Genomic DNA, 22,229 nt, shown 5'->3' on the forward strand with positions numbered 1-22,229 from the left:
TATGGTTAAACCCAAATGCATTTAGGAGTGGCATTTTGTTTTTTCCTGGTCATCCAGGCATCCAGATTCAGTCACTCGGGACAGGAAAAAGGTATGTGGGTAGGTAAGTCCCTCTTGCATCCTAGTCCAGTGGCTAGGGCACTCTCGTGGGATGCTGGAGATCCCTCTGTTCTAGATCTCCTTCACCTGGAGGGGGTTTGAACCAGGGTCCTTTTTTCCTTCCTGGAACAGCACATGAAGCACTGCACCCCTGGTTAGCCATTACTCTGACCCTTCCCCAGTGCCCTTTTGGACCTAAACCATTAACACAGTCTTTGGAAAAATAGATGGAGGGTGGAACAGTGAAGAGGGGAAGCTTCTGTCACACTGGGGACAAGGGCCCAGGCTAAAATCTAGGGCCCTTTCTTCCAGACCAGCAGCCATCTCCTTGCGCCCAGTGACTTCTGGCTTGCTTAATTTCTCCTGGCCTTACACATCACCCACAGGCCTTCCTCTCATTGGAGGGGTACAGTCTTCAGCAGGAGTGGATAGTGGCTGAGCTGCAATGTGGTGGTTGATTTATGCAGGGAGGTCAGAGAGACCCAATTTCAAACCCCCTTTAGGAGAGCAAGGGCCAAAACCTAGGACCTCCAGCCTCCCGGGTGAATGCCTTACACATCAGCTATTTGGAGTGGGGGGAGGTGGAAGGTCTTGCCCTCTCTCTCATATTATTGCCAGAGTATATGACCAGTCTGGGCATTTGTGTAAGGCTGCACGCTGGAGGCTGCCAGCCTGTGCATGAAGTGACATTTAGGAACTTAGATGACCAGAAAAGAACACACTGCAACTGGTATGTGTCTCTACCAGAGTGCCTGTTTTTGTAAAGTGAACTGGCCTAACAGCACAGACTAATAGAGCCAATTTGGTAACTACGACAGAGTTAGTTTCAAATAACTTATTCATCTTGAAGGTGGTCACAGCATACCTCATCCATAGCCTCATTTCTGGCCGTGTGACTTTGCAAATGCAACTTGGGTATAGATGGAGATAACTGTTTGTCAATGCAGATGGTGTTATGACATAACTGTTCCACCTCCAAACCTCTGTAGTAATACAGGTGGGATAAAACCATTCCAGCTGCAACTCTGTTTCATTCAGGGTCAAATGTAGGGTGAATTAGCTACTTGGATTGCTACAGGATCCTGCAGACATAAATTGGATTGCAGCCGCTGATGTGTGCTCCACAGTTCCTTCCCCCAACCTTGAAAGCAACTGAAAGGTCCATTTATCTGTACCCTAGCAAGGAGCAAGACTTTTAAGTTTATAAGCTAAGGTGTGTATTCAAACTGATACAGTAATATTGAGTATAAACCCCCTTTGCAGATGCTTATTTTAGTCTGAGAGGCTTCTTTGGTTCAGCTGGTATCACATGGAAAGCAGCTTCAACTAAACCCCCAAAAGCCTCTTTTTCCAGGGCTTCTTAGGGCCAGGGTCCTTGGCAGTGTGAACACCCTGCACTTGTTTTAATACAGTGCAGATATTACACATATGTGTGGTCTGTAAGGAGCCCAGTGTCATGGACTGTTAGATTTGGGCTGCTGACTTGGGGTTTTATGTGCTGTAGCCTTCAGTAGGAACAGGGGGATCTGATGGCATTGTCTGTCTTCAGATCATTATTAAAGTAATAGGCCATTTAAAAAGCGGCAATTTTTCAGCCTGTTGACCATGCTCTTCCTACTCTTCTGCAGAGGAAAAAGCCTGAACCTTTGAGCCCTTCCTTTGTGTGAAGGAAGATGGCATCTTTAAGAGGCCTGATCCACCTTCCAGTCCTCGAATGCAAACAAGGCATCAAGTGTGGTGTGTCACATGTTCTGGAGGATGGTGTTTGAACCCTTAGTACTGCCCATCTGTGTTACAAAAAGGGTTTGTAAATGGAGCCTCTGAGAGAGTGCAAACCATCCAGCCCGCAGGCAGCCGCTCCTGCCCCCACTCCCCCCAAAAGTCCCTGGACACTGTTATGTGTGTGGCCATCACATGTGGAGGGAAGGTAGTGACAAGCAGATACCCTGCCTCCCTCCCCCCCCCCCAAAATCACTGGAGCCTTATGGCTCATTCTGATTTCTCTAACCCGTCTGCTCTCCAGGTAACAATAATAGCTTCAGAGTCTGACTCTTCACTTCCTTCTCTCTCTCCCCCCAAAACATGTGTTTCCAATATGAGAAATGGCCCAGCACTGGAAGGGACTTCATTACCAAGCTGCGCACACAGGCTTCTTCTTCGAAATAGCCTTTGGCTGTGTGTAACCCGATACCCCAGCTGGGGGTTAGTGCTCACTCCCTTTGCTGCTGGCTCGGATTGTGGCTGCTCCCAGGGCTGTGGTTTCCTGCCCAGGTGTCAGGGTGAACATCTGGCTCCTGACTCCTCTCATGGTGTAGGATGCAGATAAGCTGGGGAACAGGAGACCTTTTTGAAGCCTTAGACTGCAGCTTGGAGGAGGGGAGGGGAACCTGGATGGGAGGGAGACGTACACAAGCAATGCTGGTTTCTGAGGAGCCGTCATGTTCCTGGTCCATCTAGGCTCAGCATCGCATGTTTCTTAGCCCCATTGGCACCTTTCTGCCCAAATCTCCTGCCCCATTCTCACCTCCTGTGGCTCCTGCCTGGCCACTCTCTCCAATAGGAATGGCTCATACTGGCAAATTGTTAGAAGAGGCTTCTGGTCAGGGCAGAGAGCAGTGAGCTGCGAGGCAGCAGCATGGGGTCAATGCCAGCAAGGCAAGCCCATTGTCGCTATTCTTTGCCTCCCCACTGAATCAGTGTGCTGCAGAGGCAGTTGCTAGATAATCATTCTCTTGCAGATGGTACAAGTGGGAACCAGGGCTGCAACTGTGGGGCTTCAGCTCCAGGGCCTTCAGGAGGACCCACTGGAGCTAAGGGAAGCGCTGTCCTGGACAGCAGCAACAGATGCTCCTTAGCCTACCAAGCATCTGTGGCACCCTGCTACTCTTTGGCTCTCGATTTTACTCATCTTCCAATTCCCTTTCCAGACACGCATCTTACTGCTGCTACTTGCTCACACTGGAAGTGTGCGTTCCCTTCCAGCTGATGCTCAAGGGACAAACACCACACTGTCAGTTCCTTTACACTGATGGAGAGTGTTGCAGGGCCATGCCCTTCTCAAGGCTGATGACTTGAGTGCAGGACAGGGCATTTCCTCCCCAGCACAGGTGTCCAGAGCCCTCTCTGCAATGCTTGGCTGCTCCCTCCTGTGGGCTTGTCAAGCCTGCAGTGCTGGTGCTGTTCAGACCAGATTTCTCTCTTTGTAGTGGGCAAAACGATTTCAGCTCTGTTTGAGGCTAAGTAGCAACAGCAAAGGCCTGAATGACTTTTACAAGGCTGCTGAGTCTACCCCTCCAGTCTGCAAGCCTGAGGTATTGGCTTTATGTGCTGGTAGGGTGGATAATTAGTTCCATTTCTGACTCATGCAGGCGTTGGGGCTTTTTCTCTCTCTCCCCCTGAATAGGAACCCAAGGGTTAATCACTGCTGGCTTTCTCATCTGACAGCAGAGCCTTGTCTCAGTCTCCCATTAGAAAAGAGCTCAAGGCAGCAGTGGTGTAGCTAACCGGGTGCACGCGCACTCCGCCATTCTCCTAATGCTCCAGCAAGCCCATGTTTGCAAGGCATCAGTAACATGCTGGCTAGGGCTCCTGGCTCAGGGGAGCAAAGCCCTGTCTCCTCGCTACCCAATAAATTTCTCGGCCCTGAGCACTGGAAAACGCTGCTTGACTCTGAATGCGTTTCAAATATGGCATCATCGTCCTCAGCTGTTCTACTGTCGGGATGTTTCAGAACTGCTGCTGGACATACTGACACCATCCTGTTCCCGTTCCCACTAGTCGTTCCACACCCCAGAGCCAGCATGCCTGCAAGAGAGGGAGTCAGGATCCATGCTGCCTCAGGCCTTAGCAGCAGCACCGCCAGCCTGACTTCCATCACAGGCACAGAGACAATGGGGCTGGAGCCCTGTTAGATTCTCAGCACCAGCTCGGAAGACTTTTTTTTAATCACTTTTTTTTAATTTCACTGCAGTGTGATCTGGGACATCACTGCAGGGAAATAACTGTGGAGCCACAATGGATTTTATTTCTACAGCTGCAGCCTGCAAGGATGATTCTGTGTTAAAGCCCTGTCTGTGCTGATGGTCCTAGTTATAGGTAACCTGAGTGCCCCTGCAAGCCCTCCGGGGGTGAACAGTGATCTCTTATCAGAAGGGAAGGAGAAGGTGCCTGTGAGCATGTCTGTAAGAGGGAGCTCCCCCCTGTCCTCCTGCACCCCACATGAGAAGGCAGCCTCGGGCAGAACAGGCCAGAGCCAGGTTACCAGGAGCCAAACAAGAGAATAACTGCTTCTCTCTCTTAAACGCTCCCCACCTGTCAGATCATGCCCATTTATGAAGGTGGAATGAGGACTCCCTTCCAGTAGGTTGTACACAATTAAACGTTTTTCTTGCGTGCCTTCCTTAGGAGGGTGATGGGTAATGTCAGCTAAAATGCTCCTCCTTAGGTGCGTCTACACAAAATGCTTACTGCACTGTAGCATGCCAGTCAAAAACCATGCTAATACACTACTGCACAGTGTTATTAGGATACTGTGCAGTAAGTGTCACAAAAATACCGTGTGCCGGTGCTACTGCTCAGTAATTGTAGTTCTGTAGTGACTGCTCATTTAGTTAGTACTTCATTAAGCAAGTACTAAACTAAATGCACAGTAACTACTGTGCGTTAATGAATGTGTAGGTGCATCCTGTAGGTCCCAGGATCAACACTCCACAGTGAGCACCAGGGTTTCTGTCCTTGGAGCTCAGGTGCCCTCTGGCCTTACACAGAGCAGCTGTTTCTGTGCACAGTGATCAGAGGTGAGGAGGCTGAACCCTGCACAGACCCTGAGCCACAAGCTCCCAGCTGGACTGGACTGCACTTCAGTAAGGGATGTAGCTGGACTGGTGATTAGGTTTAGCCATCCTTCCCCCACACTGCTATTGATCAACCATAGCCATAGTGCACAGGACATCTACTAAAGGATTACGGTCAGCTGTGAGCCCTCAAGGCTTCATGAGTGCAGTCAGGCAATGTGTATGTTCTGCTTTGAAGCTTGGTACTTAAACATCAAGCTAGACTTTTGTGCCCGTTGGCTCAGTCTTACCCAATCTACTGTGCAAGTAGCAGGAAACTGGAAGGGGAGGAAGAAGTCATTTTACACTGAAAATCTCCAGCCGCAGTCCCTCCAGCCTGGCTTTCCCAAGCCAATGTGGGTGTTCAGCCTCAGAAGGGGGGTGCATCTGACTGTGTCATAGGAAGTACAACTGTTTGGGAAAGTCCATGGAGCTCAGCTTTCTACAGAAGCCAGAGGAAAGTGCTCAGCAGGATGGCGGGAAGTTCTGTCTCGGGGACTCTGTGGGAAAGCCCTGGCCCGGCAGCACGCACAGCTTGCTCTGTTTGGGCTCCTCTGGCGCTTTGCTTTGGGAGGGAGTTTTGCTGCTTGTCAGCTAGCATCCCTCTCCCCTTCAGTTGGTGGATGCATCTCAGGTTACAAGTCTGGGAGAGAGCTTGTGTCCCTGAGGCCTGTGCCTGGTTCCTGGATGAACCACCCCAGATCCTGGGAGCAGCTGCAGCAAGGAGATTCTGAAGAGCCCTCAAGGGCCACACACTGCTGGGGTGAAATGGCACAGCTCTGCTGTAGGCAGCCTGCAAGGAGGGAAATGTGCTTGGTAAAGCTTTTCATCTGAGTGAGAAGCATGTTCGAAGGTCCTTTTTATCCACCACTGATTTGCTTCGACCTCTAGAGAATCTGCTGCTGCAGTACTGCAGCTGGGCTGGGCAGCGGCTGAAGACAAGGATCCTGGTTTTAAGAGTGTCCTCAGGGCTAGGGGAAGTGCAAACAGTGATAACTTCTTGCCAGCTTCCTCCAGCCCCCGATGAATATCTTGCTGGGATCCTATGACCCCAGCTGACTTCCTGCCCTTTGGGCAGGGAGCTGGACTCGATGATCTCCCGAGGTCCCTTTCAGCCCTAATGTCTATGAAGCCTACCTCCTTGGACCTGTACCTCTGCCAGATCTCACCCTTTGATCCTTGCTCACCAGCGTGCTCCCTTGGACGTGACAGCCAGCTTCTCTGCAGCTCTTGGTGTTGGGAACAGTTTTGCTCTATTTTCCCTCTTAAATCCTAAAGTAAAATCAGCCTACCTCCACACATCTATTGAGAGATACTCCTTTATCCTTTATAAAGTTAAAGCACGCTGGGGGAACAAGACAGCTGGAGAAGAGTGCAGGCTGGAAGGAGGGTTAGGTGCCCTACTATGTGAAGACCTCGAGATCGGAAATAATCACCATCCCTTCGTCTAGCCTGGAAGACTGCAGTACTGTACCCCCCTATTGCCACACTTGAGCAGATCAATGGAGAAGAGCGCCACCTACTGGATCAGGGGGGTGGTGGAGTTGGGATTGTGGTTCTTCTCTTGCTGTGACGCGTGTGCCTGGTCAGCTGTGACTTGTCTGCTTCTCACCCCAGTACTGAATGTATGAGCCGTAACATGTGTGACCTTGTACCTTGCACTGAGGAGACTCCCCAGAATGGCATTAGAAATAATGCAGCACCAAAAAGAAAAGCAAGAAAAGCACCCTGCTGTTCTGGCCCCATCACCAAATTGCCCCAGGGTGAGCCCTGGTGTGATGCCAGGAGATACAAACCTCTGAAGCCAGCTGTCTGCGTACCTGAATACAGATGGAGAGGTGGCTTGTGCTATGTTCTCAGACCAACAAAGGGAGCCCCAGCACCCCCCAGTTGTCAGCGGAGGAAGGCAGGCTGGGTAACAGGGTTCCTGTCCTCCCCTAGGATTGGAATCCAGAGGCATGGCTGATTGTCAATCCATCTGCACTGGCTGTAGACTCGTCCTTGCCTTCAGCCTAAAACAAAGCCTGATGAAAGACGCAGAGGCATGCTCTCAGTGGGGAAGAGGTTTTTAAAGAGGAAAAAAAAAACCTACTTGAAAAATTGCAAAGAGAAAGGGGGGAAGGAGCGCTCTGGGAAAGGAACACAAGACGGATGCTTCCTAGGAGGTCTGGGAAATACATTATGCTGAGCTCCAGGCTATAGTTGCCAGCAGCAGCCTGCTCACATGTGTCCGTGGGGATTTTCTTGTAAAAGATGAGCCAAGCTCTCACTTCTTTGGAGCTCAGAGCAGTCTGCGACTCCTGCATTGTTGTTAGGACCTTGTTTGCCCTCACACTAAAGATGCAGTCTCTGGGCTTTACGTTCTGTTTGCCCCATGCCCCCTGCTCACTAGCAAAGAGAGGTTCTGGAGGAAAGGCAGGGGCAGTGAGCCCAGCTCTGCATCTGAATGAATTGACCTCTGTCTCAGTCAGATGTCAGCCCTGTCCAAGCCTGCAATTCTAATAAGTTCACTCAGTTGTAAGCCAGGGCCACTATGCCCAGAGAACATGGAGAAGTACACTACAGTGACGGAGGAGGGGAGGCTCTTATGGCAAGTTCGCCAACCCTACCCTACCAGTAGATCTTGGTGGCACCTCCTAGGAAATGTTCCTCAGCTCCACCCATGAGTCCAGGCAGATTGCAGGTGGGGACAAGAGCTTCACTGTTGGTTAGTAGCTGCTGAGGATCATGGTGATCCCATCAAATGACTGACAGATCAGGTCTTTAGTATGATCCCAGTCCTGTAGGCTCCTCTGAACTCTTTAAGGCCCTTGATTTCTCTGACTTAGAGGTGCTGGCTGCAGGCAGCAGTGCAGAGCTGCAGTCTCCTGGCTATGTCCTCTTCTCCTTGTCCTGCAGCCCACGCTCTGTCTGCTTGTCCAAGTGCCTCTTCACAGGATCCAGCACTGGCCTTTTGGATTCCTGGATTCATCTGGGTGCATAGCTATTTTGAGGTCACCCTCCTAGCAGTTTGAGTTCCCTTTCTGATCATAGTTTAGGCTTACAGAGGAGCCCTGGTTTGTGGCTCCAGCTCTGGCACAAACGTATATTTGACCTCCTTGTGCCCCTCTTTCTTTCCCCAGCTGTCAGGTGAGGATCAGCAACTTGCTGACCTACCTGGCAGGTGGAGGCTGAGGGCTAACTACTGTGAAGGGTTAGAGAACATATCACCGTTGTTCCCTCTGGCTCCAGCACAGGCCTCTTGGTTGTGTCTCGAATACTGCATTGGCCCCACCACCTGGGCCTGGGCTGGCTTCAAGCAGTTGGGTTCCTTTGGACTCTTCCTCCAGCACCAGAGCATTAAATGTTGTTGTTCCTTTATGCCAATGCCCCCTGTGCTCCCAGCATCTCGACATGGCGCGATGCTCTCTTCCTTACAGTAGCTAAGTCTGTGTGCTCCTGACCCTCCATTCCCCAAGCCAGCTAGGTCCTGCTTGCCCCAGGGCAGTGATTTGCTCTCCCCCAGCAGCACATCTGGCCACATGCTGAAGGCAGACAGAGGAGGCGCCAGGATCATGCCTCACTTAGGCCAACAAAAATAGCTGTACATCAACACCCAAATCATTGTCATTCTTCAGGGGGCAAGTTGGGACCCCAGCTGCGCTCCAGCCAGAAGGAACACTGCTGATCTCTTGTCCCTGGGTTTGATGTGGTGGGTGGCACCTGCTCTGTTTCTCTGCTCATCTGGTATTAAGGCAGCTGCTCTTGGGAGCACCTTCGCCCTGCAGTCTAGAAGTGTGATTTCAGTCCACATGCACCAGAATAGCTTTAGTACCCAAACTGCTTAGTCCAGGGACCAGTACCAGTGAAAATGCAGTGTCCTAGGTTTCAGGGCAGGCCTGGAACTTGAGTATGTCCCCAAGATCACAGATGAGCTTGGATGGCCCATTTGACTTTACTACTGGGCTAATAGGGCTCTACCGATGTGTACTGTAGTCATGTCTCCTCACAGCCCTTGGATCCTAAAGAGGCTTCTGGCCAGAGCCTTTTCAAAGGGCAGTTTCTCCTAACAAAGAAAATCATTCAGGTTAAAACCCTTTTCAGACTTGGGTGTTTTGATTCGTTTTTGCCCTCATGACATTTTTATGCCTGTGATAACTGCAGTGCCAGTTCCACATCTGCTGCTCCCTCTGGCAGTGAATCGGTTCCTCTCTGTAACCTGCAGTGACAGGGGTGTCATGTGGGGTGAAATTCAACCCTGTGCAGATGGGACACTACAAAGCTAGTGATTCACAGGCCCCTTAGTCTGCATGGGGATGAATTTCACCATGTGTTGGCTTCCATTCAGGATTCCACCTCAGTCTCATTGCACACTTCTGAAACCAGGTGTGATATGGGAAAGCAAAGGGACATATGAAAATATCCAATGGCCAGTGGTCACTCTTTTCTGCCCAGGCTCAGTGCACAAGGAAAGCAGCTCAGCCTAGCAGATGGAGCCCAGTCAGGCGTGTACGAGTGCTGATCCCACTCTGCCAAGGACTTGTGCAGCCTGCAGCATATTCCTTAAAGTCCTCTTTGGCTTAAAATCCCTGAGAAGATAAAAGCCCCCCTGCCAGCTTCACAGGGGTACTGCAAGGGTTCCTAACCAATAGGCTGGCACTTTGAAAGCAGAAACATAAGAGATAGCCTGGCACTTTGAAAGTAGAAAGGAAAGTGTTATAAGCGTTTGCCAGCAAAATGTGTGTATGTGTAACAGAGATGCACTCCCATGCTTCAAAGTAACTGTTTCTTCTTCTGTGATGCATAGTTTCTCCCCATCCCTCTCTCCTTCGAATGTCCTCTCTCTACTGGGTAATTGCTCCCTCTCCCAACAGCTTCTGGATCCTAATTGCTGAAATCTGATTCCCTTTCTCTCCTGCTGCATTTGTAGACTCCGACCACTAGACATTGAATTCATGAAACGCCTGAGCAAAGTGGTCAACATTGTCCCAGTCATCGCCAAGGCCGACACGTTAACGCTGGAGGAGAGAGAGTACTTCAAGCAAAGGGTAAGGGGGTGGCAGCCACTCCGCTCTGCACTGCTTCCCTTGCCCCTTCTCCCCCCTCCCCACCAGGTCTGTACAGCCAAACTGCTGGCTGGGAGCCCAGAGCATTCCTTGGGCTGCGGCCCTGAGTGATCCCATGTGGCAGAAGGAAGGGCCTTTGCCTCCAAACAGTTCCTTGTGTTTCTCTTGGATCTCTGTCAGCTCAGAATAAATTTCAAGCCCTTGGTCTTGAGGCTTGTTCCTCCTCTCTCTTTTTTTTTTTTTTCCCCCTTCCAAGTCACTCTTATGTTGGGAGGCTGGTGCTGTGGTATGCAGAGCCCTGAAATGGCTTTTCAGGGAGCCAGCATCACTGTGCAGCATCATGCAGTGATACAGCAACCAGATAAAAATGCATGGGTGTCTGCTGAGTTCAGCTGGGAGAGATTTACAGGGAAAGCAAAACATGAAATTCCCCTGCTCACAGCGGTTGGAAGTTGGTGGTGGGGAAGCTGAAAGGAACTGTTTCAGTCTCCAGTGAGGCCTGTGGTTTCCTTGTGCAGCATGCATGCCTGGTGCTGAGGAGGGCGGGGGCACTTGCTTTGGCTTTCGATAAAAGGCAAGAAGCCCGCTCATGTAACTAATGAAGTGGCTACAGGCATGATGGGCTCAGCATTTGCTGCAAAAATAAGCAAGCCACCGATCACCTCTTGGCTTATTGCTTCTTGAGCCTGAATTGCATTTTTGAGCATGAATAGCCCAGGTATTGCCAAAGCCAATAGTTCAGCCAGCTTTCCATAAATATCCACATGGAATGCTGTGAGCCCCAAGCAGAAGGGAAATGAATTTGGGTTGTGCTGGGGGTGGTAAATGGCTGGGAAAAGGCTCCAGAAGGCTAGTGTCCACAAGTCCAATGTTAATATTAACCCATAAAGGTCCCATTGGAGGGGAGCTTTGCACTTGGTAGCAAATAGCTGGCAGTGACACTGCTTAAAAGCAAGCCAGACTCCACTACTTATGTATGGCAGGAGAGTGTAAATATGCAGTGTGGGGAGGGGGGGATCCTGCACTGCTAACCCCTGCACTCAGATCTGCCCCAGCCTCAGCTGCAAAGCTGTTCCCAGTTTGTTCCCATCCTTACCTTGGGCACAGGAGCCAGTCACTCTGGGGATGAATCCAGTTTCTGCACAATAGATTATGGTGGGGAGGGTGCTGGAGAGCCAGAGAACCTGCCCGTGCTGGGACCTTACTCTGACAACACAACAGATGGAGGTGAGCTGCCCTGTTGGTGAACGTCATTGGCCTGCTGGTAGGTGTGTGTGTGGGGGGGGTGTTGTGAATTGCAGTCTCAGACTTGACTAGGGGGTCGGATCCAAATTTCACAGCTGGTCCCACATCTGCACCGGGCTGAGCAGAGACCTGGAAGTGCAGCCAGAATTTGGGGTTAATCAGTTGATCAGACTGCCTGTGCTCTTGGGAGACATGGGACAAGCTAGTGCAGGCTGGAGAGGGTTATAACAGTGGCAGTCAGGGGTGACACACTAGTGTTTCCTGATGACTTCTCCCAGATCATTTGTTCCGTTTAGAAGTCACGAGGCGAGGGTGCCTCTCTTTGCCTGTCTGACTGCTAGAGCTGCACATTTAGTCTGGAATCTAACGATCCATCTGGCCTCTCTGTGCCTATGCTGTCGTCCCTGGTAATGAAAGCTCGTGCTGTCGGAACTGAGCTGACAATGCTGATGATGCGTCAAGCACAGCAGAATCCAGCTGGCTCTTGCGCTACTGAGCTGCTTCTGCAGTTAATGAACTCAACTCACATTTATCAGGGAAGCAGGAACCACTTCAATCAGCGGGCATCGTCCCTTTAGTTATTTCAGATGTGCAGTTGGAGTCTGCCTTTAGTTGGGTGGCAAAGATCGCCGTTGACCAATAGTTGACCCAGGTAATAGATAAGTGAAAAAAGAAGCTGACTCTTGCTTTACATTTTTGCTCATAACCATGCTCTTGAAATCCTTCCCAGTGGGAAGGAGCCCTGTCAGAGCTGGGTGACCTGCTATTTGCCATGTTGGGGAGGGAGTGATGCACTGCAGCAAGGACCCACACTCCGCTGTCCACTCCTGCCAGTATGCATCACCTCTGCCTCAAGGACATGGACCTGAAGTGGGGGCAGAGGGAGGCGAGTCAGGTGTCTGGAAGGGGAGGATGCACAGCTTCCCCAGCTTTTGGTGGTACCCAGGACATCAGGTTTTGAAGCAAGGTTCCCTTGAAAAGTTTTCATCCGCTGCAGCCTTTCCAATGCTGCATTCCAACTTTTAAGCCCTTTTTGGTTTGGGTGTCACCTTGGTCTGGCCAGGACTTCTCAGGGCTGTTTTAGCCTATTTGCTTGTGGCATTACCTTCCCTGAGCCATGGTAACAAACTCTGCTAATCAATGCATGATGTTCCTCCTTCTGTGCCCAAGTTGTAGTTCCTTCCCCAACCACTAAGCATGGCTGCCAAGTCCCTGCAGTCTGAACTAGCTTTGGAGGTCCTTGGATTCCAGTCAGGATGGCAGTAGCTGAGACTATGGGGGCCTTGTTGTCTTCCTACTTTGTGCAGCTGAATTGAGGCATGTTGTGTCATGAGACAATTTCCTGCACATGGTTTTGTTGCCAGGCTCAACCCCTACATTTAAAAGAGAGAATAATGGGTTTGGATAGAAAACACAAATACGTACATTAGCAGCTCATCAAGCCTTAGATGTGCCTGTCCCCATGTGGCTTCTGGTTTCTCTTCCAAGGAGCGAACAAATTCTGGAAAGTGACTTGCAAACGCACTGTAAGGCAGCCAGACTTAGCCGTTGGGGATTGCTGGGCTTGTGCTCGTAATCTGTCCTTCTGCTCAGCTCCAGAGCAGAGTGAGGGTCTCTCAGGACTTTGCTGCTTGCACTTTGGGCATATGTTGGGTGGGGTTTAGCACTGAAACACGCCCATTAGCTAGGGTTATGGAGGGAGGCAGGGAGGGGCAAAGCAACCTTGTCTGGCTTCCTCCAACCTGACTGAGGCTAGGGGCTTTCCTAGCATCCTAGAACAACCCAGGGTGCTGCCTGGAAGTGTTTGCTGGGTAGGCTGAGAGTCATACCACAGTGCCTCCGAGACTGCTTCTCTGCTGGTCCTCCGGTATGAAATCTGATTTTTTTTCTCTCTGCCTCTCTCAGATCACAGCCGACCTTCTTGCCAATGGCATTGACGTGTATCCTCAGAAGGAGTTTGATGAAGACCCTGAGGACCGGCTAGTGAATGAGAAGTTCAGAGTAAGTGGTTGGTGCTTTCCCCAGCTGTGCTTTTGGGCCAAAATGCTCTGGGATTGGGACCTACACCTCCAAAGCCATAGGAATATTGGGACACTCCCCAAAATGTCCTGATGTCCTTGTTTCCCTGCTTTTTCATGCCAATGCCCCATTCTCATGAGTTTTACAGGCAGGATGCTGAGCCCTTCCCTTGTGGCAGTAGACTGCTGAAGTTTTGCTGTACCTTCCCACTGGGAGAAGAGGTAGAAGAGAGTAGCATTCCCTCTGGTTCTGGATCCCCGACACTAGATCAAGAGACCAGACCCTTGTGGGGCTGAGGCTGTTATGTGCCTCCAGCTGCCTTATTAAGGGTCAGTCTGGCTGTGAAGAGACCAACTCTGGTTCCAGACTGTGTCACCTTTTAAGGTGTGACTGCAGCTTCCACCTGTGTTTTAATCTTTCAAAAACCTTTAATAAATGGGTGAAGGAACCCCTTCATGCTGTTGCTCTTTCCACAAGCTCTTCAGGTAATAGTGTTTGTCTAATTGCTGGGAACAGCTGTCAGGGAGGCTGAGGAATCTGTTGTCAGAAGAGCATTTCTCTTTGAGCACCTCCATTTTCGTGGCCAGCTGAGGTCCATGACAGGAGAGAGCATTACTGGAACGGAGCAGCCAGGACTGAGGTGCATTAGCAGATGTGTGTCCATGCCCACCGCTGCAACAGAAGGGCCCCATGGGATGGTGTGTGCCAGCAGTGCTCTGTCAGAACCTGCCCTGCATTTCTGATGCCCTGTGCCCCTTGCCTGGCTTTTACAAGGCCCCAGGTCCCTGTTTTCACTTCTGCTGTGTTAAATGTAGCTATGAGTAATTGCTGCTCCCCACTTGGGAGACTTTCTGACTCCTGGCTTGGCCTAGCAGGCTGCAGTGGTGCTGGGTTTATAGCGTCCTTTGTCCAGTGTGAGGATGCATTGCCCCCATTGCTCAAGTGCAGAGGAAGCACCAAGATAACCAGGAGACCCTTCTGTAGAAATCTGTGGTAAAAACAGCCTTCCCCTGTGCATGTCCTAGGAGGAAAGCACCCATGGGCCAGGCAGAAGACTGAACTAGTAACTGTTTGACAGCCACCCCCTCAGAGCCTTTGCTGCTTGTCTAGGTGATAATGGTCACAGACTTTGCTCAGTTTGGTCGGCTTGCTGGCTCCCAGGATGGAGCTGTTCAGTGAGTGCCACTTCTGTCTCTCCAGGAAATGATTCCATTTGCGGTGGTGGGCAGTGACCAGGAATACCAGGTTAATGGAAGAAGAATCCTGGGAAGAAAAACAAAGTGGGGCACCATTGAAGGTAGGGGCTGCTGTTTCTCTCTGTACCCCCATGTCTGTCTTTGCCTGGGATTTCAGCCAAAGGACCAGAGGATGTCGATAGAAACCCACATATAACAAGTGGATGTGGGCTGGAGTACACACCGCTGCACTCTTGCCTTGTACTGAAGACTAGCAGCTCCATGTCCATGGTGTTGGAGAGCTAGGGAGAGTTGTCCAGGCCCAGGCTTCCCTGTTGTCTGGTGGCTGGTACCAGACCAATGTGAAAGGACTGACTCTCATCAGTCTCCATCAGTAGAGAATCAGACACAGGAGGCAAGAGACCCCTTCAGAACAGTGGTGGGGCCATGCAGATGAGCTCAGACTACTGCTACCTGTTCTGTTTCTGCTCAGTCCCTGAGATTATTCAGGCAGCATCTCCCATCACCCTCCGTAGCCTCCAAAGATGAAGCAATGCAGAGCAGACAAGCCCCAGCTAACTGAATCCCCAGTAGGCTGCATGGGAAATGGGCACCTCTGAGTTTCAAACCATGCTTTAATTACTGATCTCATGAAATGACAAGTCCTTCTGGTGCTCATTTCCAAGTGCTGGTCCTGGCCATGTGGGCTAGGGGAGCTGACACTCGGTAAGAGTCAGTTGGGAGGAGAGGGGGAGCTCTACGGTTCCTGATGTGCCTTGTACTGAAGACTAGCAGCTCCATGTCAGGCTTGGTAGAGCTGAAAGGACACAGAACCCATTGAGGGTACTTTATGAGAAAAACATGAGGCTGCATTTGCCTCCTCACCTTCATTGTCCCACATGCTGGAAGAACAGGGAGGAAACATGCCAAGTGCACTGTGCATGACCTTTCCTGCAAAACTTGACCTTGACCATGGGTCGGAAGGAGGTGTGCTAGTGGGGTAGGGGCCATGGCAAGGGTCTCATCCACATGTGCATTCCCTTAATCCCAGGGGAAGCATTGGCCATGGAGAGGTGGTCAGAAGGGGGTAGCAAGGTCTACTGCTCCAAGTGCCACACCTGGTCTGGGTGACTTCTGCCTGTGACCTGCTGGACAGCCTTCAGTGAATCACTTTATGTTGAGAGCCTCTGTTGCATCCAGTTTTGGGCTCCACAATTCAAAAAGGATGTGGAGAAGCTTGAGAGAGTCCAGAGGAGAGCCACGCGCATGATCAGAGGTCAGGAAAACAGATCTTACGTCGAGAGGCTGAGAGACATGGGACTCTTTAGCTTGGAAAAGCGCAGGCTCAGGGGTGATCTGGTGGCCACCTATAAGTTTATCAGGGGTGACCACCAGGATCTGGGGGAACGTTTGTTCACCAGAGCGCCCCAAGGGATGACGAGGTCGAACGGTCACAAACTCCTGCAAGACCGTTTCAGGCTGGACATAAGGAAGAATTTCTTTACTGTCCGAGCCCCCAAGGTCTGGAACAGTCTGCCAGCAGAGGTGGTTCAAGCACCTACATTGAACACCTTCAAGAGCAAATTGGATGCTTATCTTGCTGGGATCCTCTGACCCCAGCTGACTTCCTGCCCTTTGGGCAGGGGGCTGGACTCGATGATCTCCTGAGGTCCCTTCCAGCCCTAATGTCTATGAAATCTATGAACTGCCACCCTTCCTCCCTTCTCTGTTTGGACTAGCCCTCTAGGGCCAGCAGTCCCTTGCTTTCTATGTACTGTGTCTAGCCTGATAGAGCCTGATCTCAGCTGCGGCCTCCACAGTGCTTCTTGAATAGAGATAGGAGCCCCCCTTCCTTCACTGCACACAAGGCCTTAAAAGACTCCAGCCTCTCAGGTGCCCTCCATGCTCCTTCAGCCCTCTTGCTGCCAAACACACCAGCTCCTCCCGAAGCATTGCTCCTTTCGGTGTCCTTCAGGGTGCCAGGGGTTGATAGAAAGTTGGACCAAGCAAAGAGAAGCTCCTATAGACTCTTACAGAGTTGGGGGTCAATTCAGAGCACTTTCAGGGGCCTGACAGGGAACCGAGGACCCGTTGTTCCTTTTTTGTTTTTGCCCCTGTTTTCTGATCTGAGGCCATTGTCTTTCACTTGTGCCGTGCAAGTGCTTGTGGATGGCTGTCCTCTAGGGCAGGTCATGGCCAGCTCCCAGGGCTCTCACTGGTTGCATCTCACAGGCCATCTTGGCTACATCAGGAGCTTGAGACCAGAGTGTTGGGGTGTGAGTCTACACACTGCCTGAGTCTCAGCACCCATAAGTCACAGTTTAAATGCCCCATCAGGGACACCTGCAAGGTCTCTTCCCCTCCTTTCCATGCATGCATATGCCCCTTCCTTTCTACCCTTTTTCTCTTTGTCCTTCTTTTTTCCTTTCCAATATTTAAGTTTGACCAGCATTTAGCCTGGGAAGCCGACCCAATGCTGAAGCACATATTCTGTTCTCCATGGCCACTAAGTACCCAGGAAAACAGCCCATGTGACTTTACTGCTTCATTGTTCACCTCCACACGCATTTCAAAGAATTTGCCCCCTCATTTATGGTTCTTTATTTTTTTTTATATATATATATATATATATATATATATATACACACACACACACACTTAACACAAATGCCAGGAAAACCTATTTTATTTTAAACCCTGTGCTGCCCCCTAGTGGCCTTCTCTTTGGAAATCACAGGCTTGATGGTGGTAGATGCAGAAGAAATGCCAGTCATGTCTAAAATGCATGGTATCTGCCTTCAACATAGGGAGGCTCAAGGATTCACCATTTATCACTGGTTATTTTGCAGACATAGTGTCATTCATCTGCCTGCTATGTGAGCATTGTTCATTTCTGTAGAAAGCAAAAGGGAAGACACTTTCCTCCCCCTTCAAGGAGTTGTTCTTATCAAAAAGATAAACAATACAGTTCAAACACACAATGCACTGAGACCCAGGTGATAAGTTGATAGATTGTTAAAGGCTTTCTCTCCCCACTCTGAGTACCTGTAAAACAGCTGTCTAAGTCTCCTCTGTCCATAGCAGGAGGCAGGGAAAGGATCTAAGATGCTTTGAAACACGCTCTCTGTCTCTCACAACGTCTTTGGCAAAGCCAGAGGTGAATCCAGGACTGCCTTGTCACAGGCCAGTACCTTAGCCACTAGACGATCCTTTGCTTTGTTAACTCCTATCTCCTGCTGCAGGCATATAGTGCATCATCTCCCTAAAGTCCCTTCTCCATAAAGTCCTTTGTGGATGGCTGGGCTGGGAAGAGGCACCAACTTGCTACTGTAGGAGAAGCCATGAGGAAACAAAGGGAACATGGATAAAAGCTCTTTTGTGGCTGGCAAAAGGACAAGCACTTTCCCCTCTGTGATGGGATCCATAAGATCCCTTGGCCCAATGTCCTTAGGGTCTATATCAGAGCCCCCAGCTCAGAGCACAGTGGGCTTGAATAACCTAGCAGGAACCCTGACGGGGAAGACAAGGGTCCTTCTTGTCCTGAAATTGCGACGTTGCTTAGGAAACATGGCTGTGCTGGGCTGTGTCCTAATGGCTTGCCTTCTCTCCTCCCTTTCAGTGGAGAACACGACACACTGTGAGTTTGCTTACCTGCGGGATCTCCTGATCAGGTCGGTATAAATACGCTTGGGTGAGAAACCAGCTCCAATGCTCAAATAGTATTCTGCCAGCAGGTGGCATCCAAGGGAAGGGCAGAGCCCAGCATGTGCTTGGATGAGCATGAGCCTCTGGATCTGCTCAGCTGGTACTCCTCACCGAGCACCAGGCCAGCAGCTGCTGAGGCACCGGTCACTTCTTGAATTGGAAGACCCCTCACATACACTGACTGGCAGCAAAAACAGTAAATGGGATGGAAGCTCTGTTGTCACAGGCAAACCCACAGGCCACCAGTAGAGGCACCACAAAGATGGGTTTGTCCCCGTGTTCCCCGTGTTGCAGAGCCTGTCCCCCAGACGCACCTTTCTGCCCTCCTCTCAGTGAGTTAGTGAATGATCCTCAGCTGGAGCAAAAGAGGTGCTGTTAACCCCATTTGCAGCCATGTATGCACACTCTAAGGCAGGGGTAGGCAACCCCCGGCACAGGTGCTAGAGTGTGGCACTCAAAGGCATTTTGCTTGGCACACATACCTCTGGGTGGATGGCAGGGGAGGGGCTGGGGCTACATGCCAACAGCAAGGATTGGGCCCCTCGTGTATTCCCCTGTCATCCACCCCTGGCACACCAACATCTTGCAAGTTGAAGTTTTGGTTGTTTTTGGCACTCTGCCCAAAAATATTGCTGACCCCTGCTCTAAGGGATAATTTACCAGGCTTCTCTGCTTCCCTCAGGACACACATGCAGAACATCAAGGACATTACCAGCAACATCCACTTCGAGGCCTACAGAGTCAAGAGGCTGAATGAGGGCCAGAGCACGCTCTCCAACGGTGTGGCCGACAAGGAGCTGGTGGCCAATGAGATGTAACCATCCCACCCTGTAGCCAGGACCTAGCCTGCTCACGCTCGCTCTTTTTTTTTTTTTTTTAACCCCCTCCCCCTTTTTATTTTATATAATTCTTATGCCATTGCCACCGTCCCCCCTCCCCAGCACTGCCAGTGTTAATTGACCAAATAACCAGATGCCCTATCTGTCAGGAAGAGGGTGGTGACTGCCAGTCCCCTGGCACTGCCCCTCTTGCAGTGCAGGGGTTCCGTTCTCAGCCCCCGTTGGGCGTTGTGATGGGCTGCAGGGGTGGAGGTGGTGTTAGGGGAGTGCAGAGAGAGTTGTCTCAAGGTGAAGTTGGCCTCCGTTTTCTGATGCTAGCCCAAAGTGTAACCCCTGGCATGAGTGGAAGAGCCCCATCCTTGCTATTGGCTTGCTCCAGCTTTCAGTATGGAAAGATGTCTGTGGGCTTCAGCAGGAGGTAGATTAAGCCAGAAAGGTTGTTTGCAATGAACTATCTAATGTGTAAGGGCTCTTCTCCCCCTCTTGCTTATAGGAAGTCAGTGGTGAAAATCTAGTTCTGTCCCTTCTGTGGAGTGAAATGGCACCATGGGATGGGAGCGCCTGAGACGGGGCTATGTGTCCTCCTCGCTGCCACACTTCCTGTTGGTACAGGCTGTTGCAACTCAGTGACTACCAGGGGCCAAATACCTCTTCATCTCGTGACTTTGCTGTTTATTTCTCCGTCCATTGAAGGCCAGGGTTTCTCCTGCTGAATGTAGCCTCCTTAAGAGAGGCACAGTGACATGGAGAGTTTGGGAAGGTGATTGCCTTCTGCCTCTCTTCCTCCTCCAGCTCTCAGGGCTTAGCCAGCCCCCTCTCCCCAAACCCTGTCACGTGTCTCCATGCAATAAGCTGAGAACATTATGGTCTGGACTCACCTATCACTAAATCATGGCCAGGCAAAACTGCCTGCTTGGGGAAGAAGTGCCTTTTTCAGTCAGTTATCATGCAATAGCTCAGGGGAAAGGAGAGCTTGTGTTGCCTGGCTGTGCAGCCTGGCACATGCCAGTACAGATTGATTTTTTTTTTTTTTTAGGGATTCCAGCTTTTCCCTGTCACTCCAGGCCTGGGCACTGTGCCTGGCTGGTCTCCTGGGAAAAGACATGTATTTATTTTTAGTTCCATGGGACATTTGTGTGTTGAAGGCTCAGAGTATGTTTGGCTGTGAAAGGGGCTGAGAATGGAACCATCTCTGCAAAGCAAGGGCAGGGGCTGGAGTTCTTGTACTGTGTGACCTAGGTGATGTATTGGGTTTTCAATGAGCCAGAGAAGGCTGTTTGGGGGTTTTTTGTTTTTTCTTTTCTTCTTTACCTGTGCAACTTGTATGTATATAACCAGTTCCTTAATTTGGCTAATGCTTCCTCTAGGGGACCATGTGCACATACAGACTGAGCACTGCATGTCACCACGCATGTTAGAAGCCTTCAGCTGTAGGAAAGGCTGGGCTGGTGTCTCACACATTCTCCCTGTAGTGTAGGGTCCTTGATCTCTAATATGCTCCAGTTGACTGGATCTCCTCCTGTAAATGCCTCATGCTTACATCCAGCTCCAGGACAGACGGTGCAAGAGGCCAAGCCAATAGTAGCTGCACAGCACACATGCACAGTGATCCTGGAGCAGAGATCTGTAGCAGCGCCTGCCCCCCGCACCCCCTCTTAGATTTCTGTTCTAAAAATCCACTGTCAAAAGCAATTCTGCTGCCTGCCTTCCATAAGCCTTCTGACCCCTCTCAGCAGGGTAAGACTGCCTACATCACTCCCTTTCAGTGCTCCCCCAGCATGGCTGGGGGTCCAACTTGTAACCTGATGGAGACATCTGCAGAACACACACAGAGCGTCCCCTTTTAGCAAGTTGACTGGGTTGCGTGTTTACAGACGGTTGAGACGGTTTGGAAAGATGCAGATCTCGCCTCAGCTGGGAGGCCCACATGCCCTTCTGCATCAGCAGGGTGTCTGCAACTTCCTTTTCCAATCTATCTCTTCACAGGCACAGCCAGGTGGGCTGCTCAGGGCTGCCTCCCTCCACTCGTGGTGGCCCACGCCTGGTTGGTAACAGGAAGCTATAGCAACTGTGTCACCTTCGGCCCAGTCCTGCACGATGGTAGCAGAGGGAGGTGTGGCATCTAGCAAGATCACTTCCTTCATGCTTTGTGCTGATGGGCTCTGGGACAGGTCTTGAATGTGTGTGTGCAGGTGTGCCTGCATTGCAAGTAAAATCTGTATTTCCCCTTTCACTATGGTGTCCTTTCCCCTCACTCTTCAACAAAATGTAGGAATTCTTACTGAGCTGTTAAGTTGAGGACAAATAATTATTTACTTGCTGACTTGCTATATTTTAGCAAAACCAGAAAATGTTGTGTATTAAGTGAAAAAATATATATTTCAAGTGCTTAAAAGATTATTAGGGGGAGAGAGCCTTTTGTGTGATGCACTTCAGCAAATGTCACCATCTTCACCTTCTCCTAGTCAGTATCTCAAGCTGGGCCAAGCAAGACATGCCGCTTTCTCCTTTGTAATCTAATTTTTGGAAAAAAATAGATAAAAAAAAAATAATAAAATAAAAAAATTCATCCAGATCTATTAAAATGGCCTTTTTGGGGTTATATGCATTATGACAAATTTAGTCCATTTTGTATAAATAATAGTGTTTAATATGTATTTCCCAAAATAAATGTTTCAAATGCCAAGAGGTTTATGTGGAAGTGTGTGTTTCTTGCTAGAACTGCCAAACCTTGGAGAGGTGGTTGGTTTGTCAGATACTGAACTGGGCGGAGGGTGGGGGGAGGTTTCCGGGAGTCCTTCACTTCCCAGCCCAAGAGCTGGCAGCTGCAGTGCTTGGGATTTAATCGGGGGCACTGTGTTTTCTGAATTCAGAAGATTCCAGTGATAAACTACTGTACCAATGTCGGGATCAGGCTAACAGCAGTGCTCCTGCTGGCTAATAATGGGCCCTTTGGGGGTTTCTACAATAATACTCTTTATTGGACCAAGTTTTTCCTTCTGGTAAATAATTGTAGTTATTGGGTGCTGCACCTTGGTGAATTTATCCACTTAGCCCCAGTGTCCAGGCAAACTTTGGCATGCATCTACTGATGTATTTTGAACAAAACCAGGGATGTCATCCTCCTGCTTTATTCAGCCTTACTGCATCTAGTTTTGTGCCCCGTCTCCCCCCACGCTTCAGGAGGGATGTGGGTAAGCTTGAGAGAGTCCAAAGGAGAGCCACCCACGTGATCAAAGGCCAAGAGAGCAAGTCTTATGAGGAGAGGCT

The 22,229-nt window shown here is 50.3% G+C and overlaps 1 protein-coding gene across 4 annotated transcripts in view; it reads left to right on the top strand.

Annotated features, from left to right (window-relative positions):
* The window catches only part of SEPTIN9 (septin 9), a 241,120-nt gene extending 219,473 nt beyond the window's left edge, over positions 1 to 21,647 (top strand). For all 4 annotated transcript variants that reach the window (XM_090059005.1, XM_090059006.1, XM_090059007.1 and 1 more), the window contains 5 exons: positions 9,841 to 9,958; positions 13,127 to 13,222; positions 14,441 to 14,537; positions 18,035 to 18,086; positions 18,803 to 21,647. In XM_090059005.1, the coding sequence (XP_089915131.1) occupies positions 9,841 to 9,958; positions 13,127 to 13,222; positions 14,441 to 14,537; positions 18,035 to 18,086; positions 18,803 to 18,938 (499 nt within the window). In that variant the 3' untranslated portion in view covers positions 18,939 to 21,647. The remainder of the gene's footprint in view (positions 1 to 9,840; positions 9,959 to 13,126; positions 13,223 to 14,440; positions 14,538 to 18,034; positions 18,087 to 18,802) is intronic.
* The last annotated feature ends 582 nt before the right edge of the window (positions 21,648 to 22,229 follow it).

This window comes from Crocodylus siamensis, chromosome 8 (genome assembly GCF_052110815.1).
Source record: "Crocodylus siamensis isolate JL-2025a chromosome 8, ASM5211081v1, whole genome shotgun sequence".
Lineage (NCBI taxonomy): Eukaryota > Metazoa > Chordata > Crocodylia > Crocodylidae > Crocodylus > Crocodylus siamensis.